This window comes from Austrofundulus limnaeus, unplaced genomic scaffold (assembly GCF_001266775.1).
Source record: "Austrofundulus limnaeus strain Quisiro unplaced genomic scaffold, Austrofundulus_limnaeus-1.0 Scaffold267, whole genome shotgun sequence".
Taxonomy (NCBI): domain Eukaryota; kingdom Metazoa; phylum Chordata; class Actinopteri; order Cyprinodontiformes; family Rivulidae; genus Austrofundulus; species Austrofundulus limnaeus.
The window spans coordinates 57,954-78,588 of NW_013952669.1; the positions used below are offsets into that span (position 1 = coordinate 57,954).

At 40.5% G+C, this 20,635-nt stretch overlaps 1 protein-coding gene across 1 annotated transcript in view; it reads right to left on the bottom strand.

The window, feature by feature from the left end:
- The window catches only part of nuak1b (NUAK family, SNF1-like kinase, 1b), a 24,779-nt gene extending 5,546 nt beyond the window's left edge, over positions 1–19,233 (bottom strand). Inside the window, exons 1-6 of the mRNA XM_014020815.1 lie at positions 18,051–19,233; positions 8,277–8,397; positions 3,984–4,135; positions 2,830–2,895; positions 2,219–2,338; positions 175–307 (exon numbers count right to left, since the gene is read on the bottom strand). Of these exons, the coding sequence (XP_013876269.1) occupies positions 175–307; positions 2,219–2,338; positions 2,830–2,895; positions 3,984–4,135; positions 8,277–8,397; positions 18,051–18,365 (907 nt within the window). The 5' untranslated portion in view covers positions 18,366–19,233. The remainder of the gene's footprint in view (positions 1–174; positions 308–2,218; positions 2,339–2,829; positions 2,896–3,983; positions 4,136–8,276; positions 8,398–18,050) is intronic.
- Positions 19,234–20,635: the final 1,402 nt, after the last annotated feature.

Consider the following 20,635-nt stretch of genomic DNA (forward strand, 5'->3'; position numbering starts at 1 on the left):
TTGTAAAACGGTCACCAGGCAATATTATCATTTATCGCAATAAATTTTGAGACAATTAATCGCCCAGCAAAATTTGTTATCGTGACAGGCCTAGTGTTTATATAATTCTATAAAAATCATGAGAATCAGATGTGCTTCATCATGCATGACAAGAGCCAGAGGTTTCCACGGTACCTGAGGACTGAGTGGGCTCTTTGTACTCGCCATTGCTAATCTGACGAATGAGGTTCTTGTGGTCTCCCCCATCAAATGGCATCGTCCCATAGACCAGAGTGTACAGCAGCACCCCAAGAGCCCAGCTGTCCACCTGGTGAGAACAAAAACCTGGTCACAAATGGGTTCATTTAATCAGAGCAGACTTCTCAACGTTATGTGTGCTGTATGTAGGCAGGTGTGTAACAAAACTTAAACACAGCCTTTAAAGCCCAGTTTCTGTTTGTGAATCACAGCAATAAAATGTGAATGCACATCAGATTAGAGCTCTGTGCTTTGTTTACATCACAATAACAAGTGATCCTAACAACTTTTCAAGCTAATATTTTTTAAAGGTATCTCATTTTCAGAGCTTCTGACACAGTTCTGTCCAAGAGAATTATGGCCAATCTTGGTTAGATTGTGGGAAACATCTAGTTTCCGTGCAGTTAAGTTGCCCTTGCTACCTCCTGCTCTGTCAAGCAGAAGGAGAGACCTTCTGAAAACCAACCTAATGCAATGTGACCGTCTAAAAAGTTACATAAGACCTGCTGTATATGTGGCATGAAAAGATACAAGGTAGGGGTGTCTTGTCTTTCTTTAACCGAGTATGAGTACTGCAATTTGAGCACAGGGTACAGATACTGAGTATTTACTGAGTTAAAACTTAAACATTACACAAGGATTTCAAAAACACTTTTATTTTATTTAGAATAAGGTGGCTCTCCTTTCTCATAGGCTTACAGCCCTTCTGACTGGATCAAATATACAGTATATACTTTTGCAAAATTTAAAAATATTCTATCAACTTATAAAACTTTCTTAAACATAGGACTGACAAGCTTTTCACTAGAAATGTAAAGTAAAAGACACTGAATGAGTTATTGATACCGGTATCGGTACTGGTTTTGGGTAGTGTGGCATTTTGTATGAGCACAAGAACTTGAAAAAAATTCCTGGTATCGGTCTCAAATCCAGGAATCAGGGTATTTTGTACGAGTGCTTGAACAAAAATGCTGGTATCAATATTGGGACACCAATAGTACAGGGTTATGGTGAGAAATGAAGAGAGATAGAGACAGAGGTATGATTTAATGACCCCCTGAAAATACAAGTGTGTGTATGATTGGCTTTGACTACAGGTGTTTTGACTGTAAATTACCAAAAAACACATAGATGTTCCAAGGAATGTGATTCTGACTGGGACTAGCCAAAGCTCTGAAACAGACTAGGAAAGGGAAATCAGATAAGAGCAGTTAAGGAGTTGGTGCATTTCCTTTAAGACTCTGGACCTGCATCAAGAATGCTTCACTCATCTGATGCCATTCTAAAAGGGCGAGATAGGGTACATACTTTTCTGGTGTTCTATTCTTGCTGCCAGTGTTTGTTGTAATTTGTGGCCTCACCCCAATTGTGGGTCAGTAATATGGATAACACTTGCACTTTAACACATCCTTCAGTAAATTAAAGTGAATAAGTCTAACGGGAACCTCTAAATTTGAATATCTAAAAAGGAGACCTGTTTTCTGTCAGTCGTCTCATTTCCTGCAACCAAGACACTTGTTAAGATCCAGTTTAATGGCATTGTGGAGACTGTTTTTTTTTCTTTTCTTTTTTTCCCCAAGCCAAAACTATTTGGTCAGAGTCTAATTTTGACTGGTCTTTTAAGGTTGTGAGACTAATTCTAATCCCATTCAGTTTAAGAGAAAGTGAGCAGACACTACCCTTCAGTTCCTCACTTCAAAGGGACCAAAACACCGTAGGAAGGCAGTACTGGGGAGGGATGCCAATGCTGTCTGTAGAGACCTACTATGATGTTGCAAAGAGACCTCCCTCTGATTATGGACTAATCTCATCAAAGAGGCTGAAACTGAGGCCTATCCACACTTTTGTGAAGAGTCATGGTGACCATAATCATGTGTTAGATAATATTAATAATGTAATGTATGGGATTCATAAGAAAATCTGTTTTTGAAGGAAGGTTAGTGAAGGTTTTGATATAAAATCATTGTTAGGTTTGCTTCACCTCTGGACCACGGTATGGTCTTCCATTGACAATCTCCGGTGATGCATAGAGAGGGCTGCCGCAGAATGTTTGCAGTAGTTTGTCCTTTTGGTAGATGTTGGACAACCCAAAGTCAGCAATCTGTAAGGACCAAAAAAACCCACAAACATACAAATTTTACAAAGGCCGTGAAATTGTTAATCCCTCATGAGGTAAAATTTCTTTGTGCTCAATCTCTGTGCTATCTCCATCTATGAGTCTTGGACCATTTGACTATCTCTATAAGTGTCTGGAAGAGTCATTTGTTTTGACTGCTTCAGACAACTGCTCTTCAAAACTATCCATGTTGTATGGACGCATAACAGCCGGCTTCTAGAAAAGGGGTAGCTGAAGCAAAATGCCACTCTTGTTTTCTGAGCGCTTTTCCGCATGAAAAACACGTTCACCAACTTCTAAACCCATCAAACAATACTTGGCACATTTGCCTGTTAGAAAAAATTTGGCCCGAGTCTTATGAAGAGGGGTGGGTGAAGCTGCTCTGCGGACAAAATGACACAATTGTCTTCACTCAACTATGTCACAGAGAGCTACTGAGGGCCCCTAAGACATCACAGACCAAGAGACAGACTCACCTTGATATTACAGTTTTCATCCAGTAGCACATTTTCCAGTTTCAGATCCCTGTGCACTACACCATTCTGAAAGTCAGCAAGAAGAAAATAAATTTAATTATGCATCGATCAGTTTATTATTCATAAACTGTCCATTGTTTTGTGAAATGATTTACTCAAAGAAAGACAGCTTGTCACTCCCTGGGGAAATCAAGGCCTACTTGCCTTTAATTGGCCTTGTGACGTCTAAGGCCTTTATACTGACATCTGCTGTGATTTTCTTTTTAAATGGATTCACATGTCACATAAACATGAGCTTGTGATTAACAGTCTGCAAATGATGTTCTCACAGCACTTAGAATAAAACATGGTATTAAAACAACAGCTCTGCTGTTATTGTTTGGGTTTAAGAAAACTTATAAGAATTAACATGTGGCATACAGAAAGAAAGAATTACATCACCCATTAACCCCACCCAAACCATGTCAATCTACATGGCATCTCCCTTTGGCCATTTTCTGGCATGCAGCTCGTATTCACATGACTCTAATTGGTAGATACAAAAAAAAAGATTGCTTGCTTGTTGTGTGAGTGACTAACACCACCCCACCCGGCAGGGAGGTTGCGCTTGGTGGTGATGAGTCATCATTCGTGGCTGTCTGGTACTATCCCCTATCTAGGGACAATGATGTCAGCCCTATCTCCAGCTGGGACGCGTGTGACAGGAGGGGAGCCCCTCCAAACAAGTCCTGCGACCTCATGGGCTTTCATGAGAGTCACTGAGGTGTGAAACATTGGTTTGACATGGGTGTGGCTGGAGCTAAATCCCTTGGGAAAAGCCCGGGGTGTGTGGTGGGGATGGGGGGTGTGGGTGTCTTGGAATATCCATCAGAGCCTATAAGCACAGAAATTATGCGGAGCCTGTTTGCTGTACTGTCCTGTAATGAGGCTGAATTCAACTGGCCTGTGTTCTCTCTTCACTAAACTCCAACAGATGACACGTTCACACCAGTGTGCCAAGTAAAGCATGCTGGGTAGGCTCTGCAGATTTATCTTGCTATATAGCTGGCTGTTTGCAGTGAATGGTTTATGTCACAATAAGCTTATAAAACAAAGTCTTTGTGTGTGTAAAAGGAAAGAGGTGGGGGGGGGGTGTTGCGGGGAGGGTTTCTCACCTTGTGGCAGTGGTGCACAGCAGATACTATCTGTCTAAAGAAGTGTCGTGTCTCCCGCTGGCTCAGGCGTCGGCGCTCGCTGATGTAGTCATACAGCTCACCCTTGCTGGCGTACTCCATCACAATCACAATTTTGTCCTTGTTCTCAAACACTGGAACGTGATAAGAAAATATTTGGAGTGCATTAATATTTAGTTGCAGAAAATATAAAGCTGCAAGGACAAACAGCTTCTAATGCCATTCCAGGCTTAGGTTTTATGTTAAAAAATGAAAAAAAGAACACTGTCAGAAAGTAAAGACAGCATTTCAGTTAAATTCCCCTTCTTTGGTTTGTAGAGTAAATACCAGAGAAGCACATTACATCATTCCAACTCCACCTCGTGTGACTCTGGCTGCTTTGCAACTTTGCAGGGAGAGGCTGTTAACGCAATCAAACTCACTCTTTATGCTCCAAAACCTCCATAAACAGTAGTTCCCAAACTGTGGGGCACACCCCTCTGGGGGCGGAGCTGTGCTGGAGGGGGGCATGATGTCGCTAAATGCCTTGGACATGTAGCAGTGTTTTGTCCTGATATTGCAAAGACTCGTTGCAAACTATTTTAGGAACCATTGTCTCAGTTTCTTTTTTTTTTTTTTTTTGAAGCAGTCAGAATTTTATTTGTAGCTGTATTGCAGCAGTGATGCACCTGCAAAGCAAACATTTTTTCCACATCCATGCTTGCTATTTCAATCACTGACTAAGGTAACAAAATTAAAGCAATTCAAAAATAACAATCATTAAGTTTCAACATAAATGTTTAAGAGATTCCAACTTCATTCGACAGAATCAGTTATGACTTGTTCAAAGATGCATTTTTTAATCTACTGATTAAAAATTTTCACTTCGCAATAAGAGAACGTGTGATAGGTAGAGAGACGGAGAAACAACAAAGATCAAAGAAATACTGAAGATATGACATCAGCTCGCCCATGTTGATTTTCCCACACAGCAGGGTCACCGTGGGTGAGGGCCTCTACTTTCTGCACTCTTGAGTGAGCACCTTCATAGTCATCCCCCCTTTTTTCTCCTCTCCCAGGACCCTTTTTAAAAGATATAATCCTCAACAAAAACACACAGTTGCTGAGTGATGGTAATGCCCCCTGATTGTGACTGTCTGGCAAACAGTCACAGGCGGGGAAACAGCAGAAGGGGGTAAGCTAAGCATTCCTGGGGGCAGAGCAGGTGCTGTCCTCTGATTGGTGGATAGAGCAGGGACCTGGGGTGATATATGCACTGATCCTTGATGGACTTGTGCTTGGACAGCCAAGTCTCAGCTTGCTCTCCCATTCACCTTTAACCCCTGGTGGTAAAGTAATTACCTAGCTTACATAAGCTGTGTTTGATGGTCTGCTGGGTGAACCAGCCACCATGAGTGTATGTGTCATTCACTGAGCTTTGTTCATGTGGCAGACTCACATCTGACAAATTAGCACCTATTGTCCTGCAATGATGGAATACCACAAAAAAGCAAGTTAGAAAAAGTGCAGTAATGGTGCAGACAACAGTGAAGGAGCATTAAATCTGCACTTTCTTTAAATAATTTTGTTATTTAAAACATTTCCCTTATTAATTTGACATTATAATGTTTTAAAGATGCACAGTTTTACACCCAATTTGAACAACATTGATTTTGAGTGAAGCAGTTAAAGTTTCCAACAAAATTCTAAGTCAACATTACTGATTTCATAGAGGCCAACATTTAGCTTAGCTGAGCAGAAAATATAAAAAAAAGGGTGGCGCTCTCTTAGCTTTACAGATATCCTCACACAAAACTTTGTTGAATTTACTGATAAATACTGTCTATTTAGACAGGTGTCAGACTTAAGCTCTGAAAAATCAATTGAAGATGATTGACAATTATAAAATAAATAGAAGTATATCAATTTCCATACAAGCTATGGACAAAGAAAATACTTTTCAGAAGGACTGTTAGGTTTGGGCAAAATTGTATCATGCAATTAATCGTCAGAAAAACTGTCACGATTAATATTTGGCGTTTTGCAATTACTAAGATTAGTGCTGCCTGATGATGTTTTTTTTTTTTGTGTGTGACACCCAAGTATGCATAGTGGAAGTTAGTGCAGCGCTAACGCTAATATACTAACGCTAAAGCTAACATGCTAACACTACAAATTTGTTTAATTACCTGAAACACCACCAAAAACTGGACTACGAGGAAAGCCAGAAAATGCAGACCAAGGCAACGTTGGTTACAGCAAATTCTCGTCCAGTGAATGGTGGAAACCAGTTTACTCAGCTGAGAATCCACGATGTACCCAACCAATCTGTCCCTTACAAGCAAGCTTACACTGAAAAGAGATAATGTAGGCCGTGGCTGTTAAAATTAAGAGGTTAGACTGATGATGTGTAAAATCTACTTTTAAAACACATTGTAACTGATTTAGAGTCAAAACCATGCAAGTGCAAATGTCATCTATTGATCATCATATAAATCATCATCAGCTAAATGCCACAATTAATCATGACTACCTTTATTTTGCCAATACACAATAATCCTAAGGATTGTTTTACCTAAATTTCAGTTGTTCCTTTCCCCTTTTGTCTTCACACAGACAGTCATGACAGAAAAGTTTTACTTTGCTGTGTCAGTTTGAGCATTTACGACAACCTATAAAACTGAACATTTGTTTTCTGACATGCAAAAACGTGCCTATAAAAAAAACAGCTAAATTTGCTCCTAAATGCCCTACACAGCATGCTGACAGATACAAAATGTAAGGGAGTGGAAAAAAATAAATAAATCAATCTTCACGCACACATCTGGTTTAGTTTTGCTTCACACAAGGCAGTTAGCAGTGGCTGTAAGAGAGGGTGTTGCCGGATACACAGATTTGTAGGCCTTCTATATATTTCTACCAGGCAAGGCTGGGTAGAGGCCAGGCCACAACAGTAAACGCTGGGTTTGAGGAGAAATACCAAAGGCAAGAGCAATGAGTCTGGTTGGGATTGTTGGTGGAGTTGGTTGCTTATAAGCAAAAAGGAGACCAACAGAAACCCTACATCAGCTTGTTTGAGTAGTTTTTAAAGCTGGGTGTTGTTTCACTCATTTTCTTGCAGAACTCATAAAATTTAGCTGGCCTTTAGCCCTCCAGCCAAGTTCTGGCAAATTCCCATGACAAATGACATTTTTACACATTAGCGATAAAGAGCTGGGGACTTCGAAACTGAACAAAGGAGAATGGGTAGCTCAAGTTTGGGCAGTGGCAGTCGACCTGTAATTGTGCCAGGGCAGCTGAAAAGGCATTGGGTTGTGGCTTTGTTGACACAGCATACAAAAAGTCACAAGCCACAAATCACATAAAACCAACTCCCACTACATGGGCCTTGTGACCTTAACAACCTGCACATGAGCTAGGCTGTACAGTAAGATATGATTGACTGCAGCAAAGTTTCAAAAATTCAATGGGAATTGTTTAATATTCAAAGTCACCATAAATTCTTATCTGTTTTTTTCCTGTTAAGTTTAAGTAATTCAAAAAGGGCTCAACAAAAAAATGAAGAGCACAATGAATAAATATTGGCGCTGTCTGAAGCCGAAGTGAAAGCTTTGATATTTGCAGAGTTGCTTCCTGGGGTAGAATTATGTTCTCATTGCTCAAGGGAAGTTTTAAAGCCTTTCCTCCCACTGCATAGCACTGGATTGGAGTCAGACGGGGTGCAAGCCTGGGCCACTGAAGTCAGTCTAGTGATTCCCAAGCTATGCACACACGCACACAAACACATAAAGCACAAGACATAAGTATACTAGAACTACAAACGCACACATGCACAAGTTGAGTCTGGTTCCCAGCTGCAGTTGTCTCTAAGTATCAGCAGATGTCTGGCCCTAAGATCAAGTCCAGAGAAGACAAGGGATGAGACCTCTTAGATGTGGGAAAGGCAATCTCTTAGAATATCACCCCTCTTTTGAACCCGAAGACCATCACACACACACATGCAGACTCACACATTCAGAGAAAGCCAGACACACACTGCCAAAGCTGTCCAGACTTTTACTAGCCCAGGCAGCCAGACAGAGAAGATGAATAACATCCCAGTGCTGCAGCCCAGAACCTATGAAGACACATGCATGTCATATTAAGACAGTCCTGCAGCTTGGCTACATGAACTGGAGAGGATGAAGGAATTTGGGATGTACAGTATTAGTTTTTATTTTTTGGTAATGTGTGTTCAGGTTGAACAAGTTTTGTCAAGAGACATTTGTGTTTTGCAGACATGTGCCTGTCTTTCACCTTCATAAATAGAGATGATGTGTGGGTGGCGGAGGGATGACATAATCTCAATCTCTCTGCGAATGTGCACCATGTCCTGCTCATCCTTGATCTTCTCCTTCCGAATTGATTTAATGGCTACCTGGAAACAGAAACAGAAATGCTTTCATGAGTTAAAGAAATGTGGCTTTCTGCAAACTCCATCATTTTTCTATTAAAACAAATAAAACATCCCTGTTTGATTTTGAAAGTAAAATTACCCCCAAGACTTTTAAATAGAACATTGTGGTCACATGTTTTATCTTATCAGTGAACTTTAACTTTTGCACAACTGTTGCACAGCATATTGCACGCTATGTAATACTAGTATCAGTGAAAACACGTGGGTCAAAAAGGTCAGGGGTCTTGGGCTTTAAAGGTAAAATGAGTCTACATTTTTGAGAATAATAGAGCCCTGGCTTCTACATTTAGATATATTACTTAGCCTTACAACTAAGGCAATGATTGCCCAGTCTGTCTTGAAATGAAACACTAACAACACAACATCAACAACAATCTTAATCAAACTTGCTAAAGGTGATTAGCTAGTTTTAAAATCACTCATCTTGGTGTTCACTCCATGAAGACTAACCAGGTAACTCCACTTATGGCAACATTAAGATGCTAAAGCAGGGATGGGCAACTGGCAGCCCAGCCTGAGGGGGACTCTGGACAATCTAAAGTCCTGCTAGCTCAAGCTAAATCATGTAAAATGTTATACAAAGAAGCCCTGCAAAGCTAAATTTCACAGTTTGTGGAAGCTAACTACAAATAGTTTGCAATAATCCCTGCAATTTAGCAAAAAAACAGAAATACACTAAATAGCGTACAGGAAGGAAGATTTTTTTTGTTCTTGTACTTTTTTTGGGGAGATTTCAAGCTAAATTAGTAGGAACGATATATTATAATTTACTATTTTTTTAACATAAACACTGACATAAATTCAGTTTCATATTAAAAAAACTTACAGTACAGTGCATAAGCATGCACTGTGTCCATGCTACGTCTACGCTAACAGTTTACTGTACAGTACCACATGGCGTGTAGTTCCTAACTGTTTCATTCTTGTTTTGTTGTTTGTTTCTTATCACATTAAGATGCCACCCAAATGGCCTTTCTTGGACCACATCCAATATTTACATTCTTTCATGATTCGTGGGTACTCTAAGAACATAACTGCTGCAAAAATCAGAGCTTTTTTGTGGAGTGTCATAAAATATTTAGCTAGAAATGAAGAAGTCTCTTGAAGGAGAAGTGCAATTTGTCCAAGAACAAACATTTTTACCTTTCTTAATTAGCTTACATGATGTGTTCTAAATGGTAGACATAGTTCACCTTCCTACTGGAATTAGTAGCCTGTGCTTAGTGGAATTGCACACAAACTCTAGCCTTACTAGCGTTTCAGGTTTAGCAATCCAAAATGTAACTGCACGTCATTAACTGTGGAAAATGGATGTCTAACGGGCTAATTTATCTCAGAACCACAACTGTGGATTTAAAGGTGGACTTAGTGTAAAAGTTTCAGGATACAGGAAAAAATCATTGTGCTTCACCCTCTAGACACAATCTATGCCTGCACAGGATTTCAAGGAAATCTGTTTAAAGCTGCTGAGACAATTCAGTCCACAACTAAGTAGTGGATGAAGTGAGTCACAGACCACCACAATCAACCACATAGCCAAAGAAAACCATGAGCTTCAAGAAAATTAGACTAAGGAAGTAAGAGGGCCCCTCTATTAGACACACTTTCAATATTAACAGCATAGTCTCGCTGCTAGTCGAAAAGCTCCCAGAGAAGACATATAATCACTCTCCAGCTTCTTATTTTTAGTCGTTCTAATTATGAACAGCTAATGGTCCTAATTTACAGGAGCCTGTTAAGTCGCCCTGCTGGGAGTTTAATGCAGAAATCATGAGAATGAGCAGAGTTCTACAAAGTCATTTGGTCTATGTGCCATGCTAAAATGGGTTTGTTATGAGAGATTTAACAGACACAAACAATCCTTGATTTGCCAATGTTTCATTGTTATTGCAGTGCCACTGGCCTCAACTGGATACATTTAAATCACCAACGTGTACATTTCATAAATAAGAAGTTAGTGGCCTTCTCTAAATAAACCAATTGAGAGTGCACAGGCTTGCCCATCACTCTAATTGTAGCCTAAATATTTTGGATCGAGTCCTGAGTTTACTTTGATCAGGTCTGCATGGAGTCTGCTTGCTCTGAGTTCTGTTAGTTTAAACTTTTGTCCTGTTCTAGCTAAGCTGCTGCCTTTGGAGGAGCCCGTGTAGCAAAAACCACAGGCGGTAGCAAGCGCCAAGCTAATTACCATGTGCATCAATAAAAATAACCCAAATCCGGAATAGCTCCCTTCCAGACCAAGCCTCGATTACACAGAATTTAAATAAATTAAGCTATAACAAACAAGCCTGTGGATTGGCATGCTGTTTTTAACTGATAAATGTTGTTTGTGTCTTAACTGATGCAACTGATGCTTTTGCTTCATCAAAATTACTACGATTTTCTTACTAATCCCCAAAACACAAGTAATAATAGTAAATAATAATTAATTAAGCAATGAGGCTGAATACGAGATATGTTCCTGAATTTATAGGGTTTAATAAATTATCTTATTATATTACTCACAAATTTATGCCTAAGCCAAGACTGCTAATGATATATAATTGCTCCTTAAATTCAAAATACTTTGGTCTTTTAGGGTAGTAAATAAATTTTAACAGTTATTCTAAGCTAATGTTGAACAAGACAGCTCTCCTATCCAATGCTATGTGTCATTGGTGCGTATGTCCATGGCCTGGACCCTAATATGGATGATCAATCAGGACTGTAGATTAACCCTTACCAGTGTGGCATACACAGATGTGCTTGTCTTTAAAGGAGTCTCCAACTACTTGAACATGTTGACCTTATTATATGGTAGGCTATTTATACTACTAAAATTTGTTGTTTGTGACGTGAAAACTCCTAATTACTTAATAAACTCTATATATTTATTATATTTTTCATTTAAGCACGTCACCACTTTCTTACTGATGCAATGCATTCTGGGAATGATAATGGACTCTAGTTGAGACAGCTGTGTCTCAATTCAGGGGCTGCATCCTCATGAGTGTGCATATAGCATATTAGCTCTAGAGCTAATGCCATATATTGCCTTCTATACAGTACATTTGCTTAGGAGCTAACAAGAAAGCTAAAAGGCTAAAGTTGAGGTGAGCCTTCCATGTAGCAGCTCTGTTGTCCTCTATCCACATTTTCGCTGGACTGGTAAGCGTTATTATTTACCCAGAATGCTTTACGATGTAAATAATAGGGGTGTAAATCACCAGCTTTATCACGATACAATATTACATCGATATATTTGGATGACGATTCGAAATTTTTTTGATATCATCAAGTCTGTCACGATATGATTTCAGTTCAACTCACATGTCTGCGATCGATATAATGCAATATCATTTGACCATCTAGCATAATGACAGTGTTGGATGGGCATATGATAACGATTCACATCGAGCATATCATAGATCGATATTTTCATTTTGCCTCAAAATAACTGAATTATGAACCATTCAAATCGATATATCGATTTAGATCGATGTGTTGTTACACCCCTAGTAAATAACATGGCGACATCCATTTGAAAGTTTTTTTTTACCTGAAAACTAATGCTGCGTTCCAGTTGTCCTTGGAAGTGGTAATTTCCCTGTTCCCATTGGTAGATTTAAACTGGAACACCCCCTCCAGTGGTAATATTCCACTCATATAGTGGAAGAAATAAAACTGCCCCCAGTTTTGATTTCAAGATGGAGGCTACTCGCAACTTTAGAAATTTATCTACGTAACTTTTACTGTTAATTACCTTTAACTTTTTGTGCATGTTTAATCACTCGCACAAGTAGTATGTTTTCTGTGCAATACTGTCCATATTAAAATCAATGTTTATTTGCATGATGTACGCAGTAGAGCTCTCTTTTTGTCATTGTTTATATTGTAGCAGTGTTGTAGCCAGGTTAGCAGCAACAATACAATCACCTGTCAGCTAAGTGGAATGCAGTTTCATATGGTTTGTTGGAAAGTGATGTCACTACCCTTTACCAATTCCGGGGATATGAATAAATGGAACGCAGCATAAACAGCCAATAGTATTTATCATTTTTAGAGTTGTTCAGCAAATAATGTCTAATGTTACAAATAGTTGGAGTTCCCGTTGAACATTTATTCACAGATTTCATTTTCACAAGCGTACAAGACTTGCTCCTTTTAGAGACAAAATCTTATTTCAACATAATGTATATTTTGTTCAGACATGAAAACCATTAATTTTCCATTATAGAGGCTTTCCAGTGATGACAATAGTTTCACAACAGAGTTGTTCTTATGTGACATCATCCTTCCAAAAAGGTACACGCATTAGCTATCAGGAAGTGCTTTCCCTACTATACATATCAGGAACAAACTCTAAGAGAGGAAAACAGAGACTATGTCTCTATAATAGGGCTGTGTATTGGCAAGAATTTGGCGATACAATACATATCATGACAGAGGGGTCACGATATGATATATCCCGATATACTTCGATACTGTAAACAAGGCGATTTATTGCGATATTTTTGGTCCAAAAATTCTATTAAATAAAAACCTCTTACTGGGAAAAAAACAAAACAAAATTCATTGTCTCAGAAAATTCTAATATTACATAGACATACTTTTGATACATTTAGCTGTGTTCTGCTTTGTATGTGTTTTATTTTATTTGTTTCATATTTCATCAATGTTTTCAATTATTGGACTAAATTTGCCAATAAATAGTTTGAAAATATATTTTTTGCAGCTTTTCGTTTTTAATATTAATTTACAATATGGTCACCCAACACTTAACAATAGCGTTTATGTTGTCATAAAGTTCATTAAACAGATGATATGAAGCTGCTGCACAGAGTTTCTGGGATCAGCTGACCTGCATCCAGAACCTGATTTGTATAACTGTGGGTCGAACAGCAGGGCAGGTCCTGAAGATAACCAGTTAAGAAATTGAGAAGCTAAATGAGTTAAACCATTTTTGAAGTGAACACAGCAGGATAAAGTACATGGACTTTGATGCGATCATCAGCCGGACATTGAGAGCAACAGACAGAGGCTGTGTCCAAAACGACAGGCCGGGTCCTCCGGAGGACCCAGACTCCCCGGTCTCGGCGGGCCGGGTCCTTGGTAGACCGGGAAGACCAGAAAAAAAGAGTCTGTGAATTTGGACGGTCTAGCCTCCCCTCCTTACCCCGGCGTACGTCATGTCACCTAGCAACTGTGACGATGCAAAACAAGCAAACTTAAATCAAAACTAGAAAAATATCAATACATTAGCATTATTAATATCACAAAACTATAAAATTAACTTAAAAGTATAATTTGAAGAACTAATTGACCCGCTGTAGGTTCATGTTTATTTCGCATTTTTATGACGAAAAAATAATATTTAAAAACATGTCAATACAAATGATAAAAGTATTAGAATTACAACCGCTATTTTATTTTTATTTTTATATCACCATATTTTTATTTAAAATGTATTCTTTTCTCTCACTTCGTCCGCCATTACTAGCATAAAAAAATCTCCGGTCGGGCCGCAATGCATTATGGGATATGCTGGGCCGGGAAGGATCCATCAGACCAGTCCTTCGATTCGGGCCAAAGGAAGGACGTATTTGTCGGCCGCATCGGAGGAGTCTTCGGTTTTGGACGTCCTTCGTCGCGGCGCTATGACATATGCGGCCGGCGAATTCGACCTTGGGAGGACCCGTCCTGCCGTTTTGGACACAGTCAGAGTTTTATGGCACGGGGGGAGTGCCGAGCTCGCTCGAGGTGATGGACGCATGCGCTATATGCGTAATGTGACGGCTGACTACAGTTGGAAAAAAGAGCGCACAAGACACTTAATTTTGGCTTAAAATACAGACATTCTGTTAAATAAGTAACTGTTTGTAACCTTACCTCAGCTTAGAAGGCAGAGGGTGTCGGTCTTTTCGGAGCATGGATGTTTACTTACAATGCTAATGCTCTCTTACTCTCTGGCGCTCAAGAGGTAGAGGAGCCAAATGGCTGGCTCACTGCTGCCAACTAGTGGTCAGAGGCTGAACTACAACATAAAAATGAACGGCTGGCAGGAAAGTTGACATTTTAAACCTTAATAAAAAATCGATACAGGGCTTTAGAATATCGATACAGTATCTGGAAATGAAATATCGCAATATTTCAGTGTATCGATATTTCCTTACACCCCTACTCTATAAATGCCAAAACAAACCTGAACAGAACATTAACAAGGACAACCCATTTCCGCACTCATCAACATATTTCACACATAATTGCCACAAGGCTACCCAGCATCCTTTGCTGCTCGCAGAGTCTTTTTTGGGCATGATAATATTGTACTGTATACATATAATATTGAATCACCCCTAAGTGGATCCCAATTATCATCAGTCTCAGTAAGCAGGCACTGCACTGCTGCCCATGCCTCTAACAGTTACTGTACTGAGCATCCACCCTCTCTCTCACTGTTGTTCTCAAAAGACTTTGTTTTGGAGTGAAAGTCAGAGCTTTGCTTCAGTAGAGCCTGACATTCTCCAGAGCTCTCTCTTCGCCTATTAAAAGAGATGAAGTATTCATCACAAACAGAGCCTCCGTGCGTTGTTTAAAGCTCCTCATCATCTCTTGTGTTGGCTGAACGTCTGACTCAGAGTAGAAAGAGGAGAGAGAAAGTGGGAGTAGAAGGCCAGTCACTTTTCCAGAGAACTTTATACTCAAACACAGCCAGGAATCATAAAAACTCATCAGCGTCACCACATATAACCGAGGAATGTCTGTTTTTCCCTTTTTGTGCACCTCCTCCTTGAAGCCGTTGCTCAAGAATGACGTGATCTGGTGCTTTAAAAATCCCATTTATACGCGTCTGCTTCCTTTTCAGCTGAGGCGGTCCATCTTTTGTTATTGTGATGGGTTTACCCACGTTCCCGTGCTAACCACTCACCTCCTCTTGTCCTTGACATAGTTCCTTTACACGGGCTGTTAACCTTCCCCTCCTATTTCATTTCCTGCTGTGAATGTCCCCCTTTTACGTGCCCAGGGTCCGTTTCAGTCGGTGCTGTCACAACAATGCAGCAACATCTAGAAGCCATTCATCCCATAATAACTCACACATGTTTTTCTGTGTCTCTAAGAAGTTTACAGGCGGTTTCTCTCGGCATACACAAAGCTTGTCACGTTTTCTCTTGGATCAGTTCATGATCATCACTTCACTGATTCACTCAGCTTCGCAGCATATGGCTTCTCAGATTAAAACAAGCCCTCCGTTCTACTTTCACTGATACAATAAATAAGTCCAAATCTAATCAGTCTTCCTCAAGTGCCTTTCAGTTAATTCCATCACAGTCACACACAGAGTTAAATCCCCCTCCTCTCTTCTCTCTGTTCTCCAGATTGAGTTTGAGAAATGAGTTGGGGGGGTGGGGGGGGGGGCAACAGCAAATCGAAACTGAGTCTTTTCCAACTGTGTTTGCCACAGGGACACGAGGGACTTCCTCTGGGTCAGAGGTCAAGTAAACTTTAACAACAAAGCTCCAAATCCACGAGGCTTCATACAGTCATGCTCCGATACTGTTTGAAGTGCGGACACACTGCTGCTGTGTGGAAGATATAAAACACACGTGTCCAACTCAAGGCCCGCAGGCCAAATCTGGCCCTGGCTGACATTTGATCTGAATCCAAAAGTTAAAAACTTTAAATGTAAAATAATTGTATGGTTTCTCTTTTTGTCAAATTCTTCTCATGATAACTGTCCAACTATGAAGCCAAGAAAATTAAGTTTTATATTTTTAATAATCTTTGATTTTGGTGTAGGAAGAGCAATAGAAAATGTACTAAAATTATATTTTTCCACATTCTCTTCTTATTTTAAAGTCAAATAATTGGATTTTTTGTGAGAGTTTAGTCTTTAACAGATTTGCTGGGTTGTGATAAAATGTTTATCTAAGAAATAATAAATTAAATTGTTTATAGAAAGTAGGGTGATGAAATGAATGCTGAAGCTGACTTTTTTCTCTAATCATTAGGTTGTGTATGTTCTAAATGCTACATTATACAACTATAAATTTGGAAAAAAAGGTATTTCTATAAGAATAATTTCTTATGTAACTTTTTTCAAAAAAATACTGACAGAAACTGACCCTTGGCTTTGGTCAAGTTTTGAATTTTGCCCCCCTTATGTAACTGAGTTTGAAACCCCTGATGTCAAAAGGAAGTTATTGTGAAGCCTGTTCCAATCCATTTAGCATTTTAAGACAAAGGAAGTTTCCAAAATCCACTTAATGACAAGACATGAGCACAAATGAAAATAATGTCCAGGAAGTAAAAGCATTTCCTAGTTTTAAGATTAAAAATGTTTAAATATTTTACAAGTGAAACATGCCAGTGGTGGGGAGTGAAGGGCATTATTGACCTGTACTGAGCTTCCTGGAAAGTTCCACATGTCCTGCCAGAGTAAATACAGGGGTCACATTTTGAAGCACATGGAAAAGGTTGGAGATGTGCAGCCAAATCAGCTTTACTGTGACACATACAGCTTGGAAACAGAGTGGACAGCTGACCCATTAATACACAGACCCCAGGAGAGGGTTCTGTGAAACGCTTAACAGTTAATATCTTACCTGTTGTAGATATCTCTTTGAACAATCCCAGTTAAGAAAAATTATAGTTCAATTCCGACTGAATTGAGAAGCTAACGGCTAGTTTTACTTGAGCACATCTAAGACCAATTCCTGTTGCCTTAACTAACAATGGTCCATGCAATCGCTACTGTATGAACATTTATATTTGTGTAAATTTTGTTTTTTCAATTTATGCTGGCATAAATTTGCTGACATTCCTGCAGGAAGCTGATGTGCTGCAGCTTCAAATAATAAAAACAATTCTATGTATACGACTATATAACGCAAATCTGCGATGTAACGATTTATAAAACAGTATTTGCATGCTATGAACTTTTCCAAACTGGTCTCTGCTTAGACTAGTCGTTAACTCACCTGCCCGGTTACAAGTAAACGATTCCTACGAACTGAGGCTGTTAAAAGAGGTATCTACAACAGGTGAGATACTGACTGTTCATAAGCTCTCCACAGAACCCCACTTTTAAAAGCCCTGAAGCATGTGTTTACAGTCAACTGCTGTCAAAACAAACGTGTGTCAGTCTGTTTGCTCTGCACATATTAAACAAAGAAAATGTGATCAGTGTTTGTAACTACAGCCTGTGTTTTTGTACCTGCTTTTCAAGGTGTTCTGCAGGTAAAGCATCTTGCAGAATTGTGACAAATAAACATAAACTTAGTCTCAGTAGGCCTACAGCTGAATATTGTTAACATATAACTTTTACACAGTAGCTTGTTTCTTGGGTTATCTCATTTTGGGGGGGGGGGGTGGCAGGATGTCATGATGCTTATGAGTAGAATCTTTCTGTCAACTTGCCGGATTTGAACTCCAGCATCCGGTCGTGCGGCCCTGCACAGGACAAGGCGTGTGCATCCCCCCATGGGCCTTTTTATTTTGTATAGGGGGAATTCCCAGCTGGGGGACTGGAGGGGGCTGAGTGCAACACACCATCTGAGAGAGACCAAAGCATCTGGGCCTCCTTAAAAATAAAATTAAAAAAAGCAGCCTGACTGAGATTAGCTGGATTGGCTCACCTCTCTGCCGGAGTGCCGCTCGATGGCCTTCTTCACCTTGCCGTAGGTGCCTCTGCCGAGCGTCTCCAGGAGCTCGTAGCGGTGCTTCAGGTTGTGCTTGTGGTGGTGCTTCTTCACGCCCGAGTTCCTCCGGCCGTCGGTGTTGTTGCCGTTCGCCGGGGTCTCCTCGGGTGAGCTGTCGGCAGCAGGTGGAGGTGAAACGGGGAGGACGCCCCCGGCCGGTTTGCTCGTCGCCGCCGCTGCTCCGCCCGCGCCTCTCATCTGCACCTCCAGCCGGGTGGACCCCCGGCGGGGTGACAAACGAGCGGTGTCCATCCTCACTACACTGTTAAATATGATTAAACTACCTACTTAAACAAGCCGATACTATATCACTTATAAACCTAAACAATAGTAATAATAAATAAATAAATTACAAACATCGTCACGTGAGGAAACTATTCACTGATTGTCCTGAATGGTTTAATTGGCTCCTCTTGCCGGTTCATGTTACTATAAAATGGATTACTAATGCAGCATAATGATTAATGGGTTCATAATAACCTCACGCATGCTAACGCTGTATATTATAGTGCCACTATTGTATAAAAATATATTCAGTGTTCAGTTTTTGACAGCTGAATTATATCGAAATATGAACACATTTTCCATTCAAATCTACTGGCTATAATAAATATATTTATATAGATATTTATCCGAGCTCTATCCCATTGAAATAAAGGAGGAGAAACCTAAAATAATTGACTCTCCTCGCTGCTCTGCTGATATTCAGGTATTTCTTTCACATCGTCTAACGTCCTGCGCTCCGCTAACGTCACAAAAGAGGCGAAAAAGCTGCGACGAAACCGGCGTTTTGGGTGAAGAGGACCCTCATGTTTGTCCGCGGCCCCGGTCCAGCCCCTCTCATTCATCGGGAGTCTGGCTGCGGTGCGTCTGTGAGCTCCGGGCGGCGGGCGGAAGAAGAAGAAGAAGAGGAAGATGATGAAGAGCAAGTGCGCTGGGCTCGGACACCGTCTCGCGCTGACACGAGCTGCTTATGGCCATGGTCGTTTCCGCTGCAGCCTCTTTCTTTATCTTCCCCCCCCACTGTGCGCCCTTCTTCTTTTTGTGCGTCTCCTTCCCTCTCTTTCTCTTTCTCTTTCTGTCCTCCAGCGTGGAGAGGCGCCGTGAAGTAGAAGGAGCGATCCGAGAAGCGGAGGCGGAGTTTACAGCCAGACCTCCTCTTCTCCTGCGTTCTGTCCTGCCTCCCTTTTCTTGGCTTTTCTCCTCACACTCTCACCCACAGTCCCGCCGAACAGGGGCGGAAATAGGTGTATGTATGGACACAACATGGGCCCCCAATCAGTCACTTCATAACTAACATTCATATCCATATTTATTATCTGAGAAATTAAGAGTTTAAAATATAAAAAAATATATTTTTTATTAAATTAAATGGCTAAAATTGAGTCCCAGCCAATCGCAGGGCCTCAGGATTATATGCAACAGGTAAAGCTCATAAGCTCTAAGAAGAAAGGTCTTCAGGGGCCATCTGAACCCGAGAATTGCTTGAAAAAAAATCACATCATTTTGTTTTCACCCCAGTGGCAAATCTAGGATTTTTCAGTGTAAGGGGCCACACTATTCATAGAGAGGCCAAGTATTTGTTCTACATCCTTGCACACAAAACCCCAGTTTTTTTTAAGGTTTTATACATTGAATCATTCATGTGTGTTCAAACACGTGTAAATTCTCTTGCACAGTAAATTCTCCTTATCAATTTTAGGTGGTTTTTTTACTGTACATAAAATACTCTCAAACGCACAACATATGAGAAAATCTAGCCATCGTTGTTTCTAAAAAAAACTTTTTTCTGCAGGATTGTTCAAGTTGAAAAACACTATTGGTGCGTTCACACCGAACGCGATTTCAGCACCAGGAGCAGCAGGTTTACATGCAAAGTCTATGGTGGACGCGCTTCAAGCAAAGTGGGGAAGTGCTGCGGCGCCTCAAGCGCGATTAGAGCAGCGCGATTTGAACGATTTGAACGATCTGAGCATTCGACGCGCTGAGGCACAAATCGCTGAAGTTAGAAAATCTGAACTTTTGCAGCTCGACGCGCCGCGTCAACCAATCAGAGAGACTCCACTGTGTGACGTAGCGACAGATTTCCAGCATCAACCAATCAGAGAGACTCCACTGTGACGTAGCGACAGATTTCCAGCATCAACCAATCAGAGAGACTCCACTGTGTGACGTAGCGACAGATTTCCAGCATCAACCAATCAGAGAGACTCCACTGTGTGACGTAGCGACAGATTTCCAGCATCAACCAATCAGAGAGACTCCACTGTGTGACGTAGCGACAGATTTCCAGCATCAACCAATCAGAGAGACTCCACTGTGTGACGTAGCGACAGATTTCCAGCATCAACCAATCAGAGAGACTCCACTGTGTGACGTAGCGACAGATTTCCAGCATCAACCAATCAGAGAGACTCCACTGTGTGACGTAGCGACAGATTTCCAGCATCAACCAATCAGAGAGACTCCACTGTGTGACGTAGCGACAGATTTCCAGCATCAACCAATCAGAGAGACTCCAC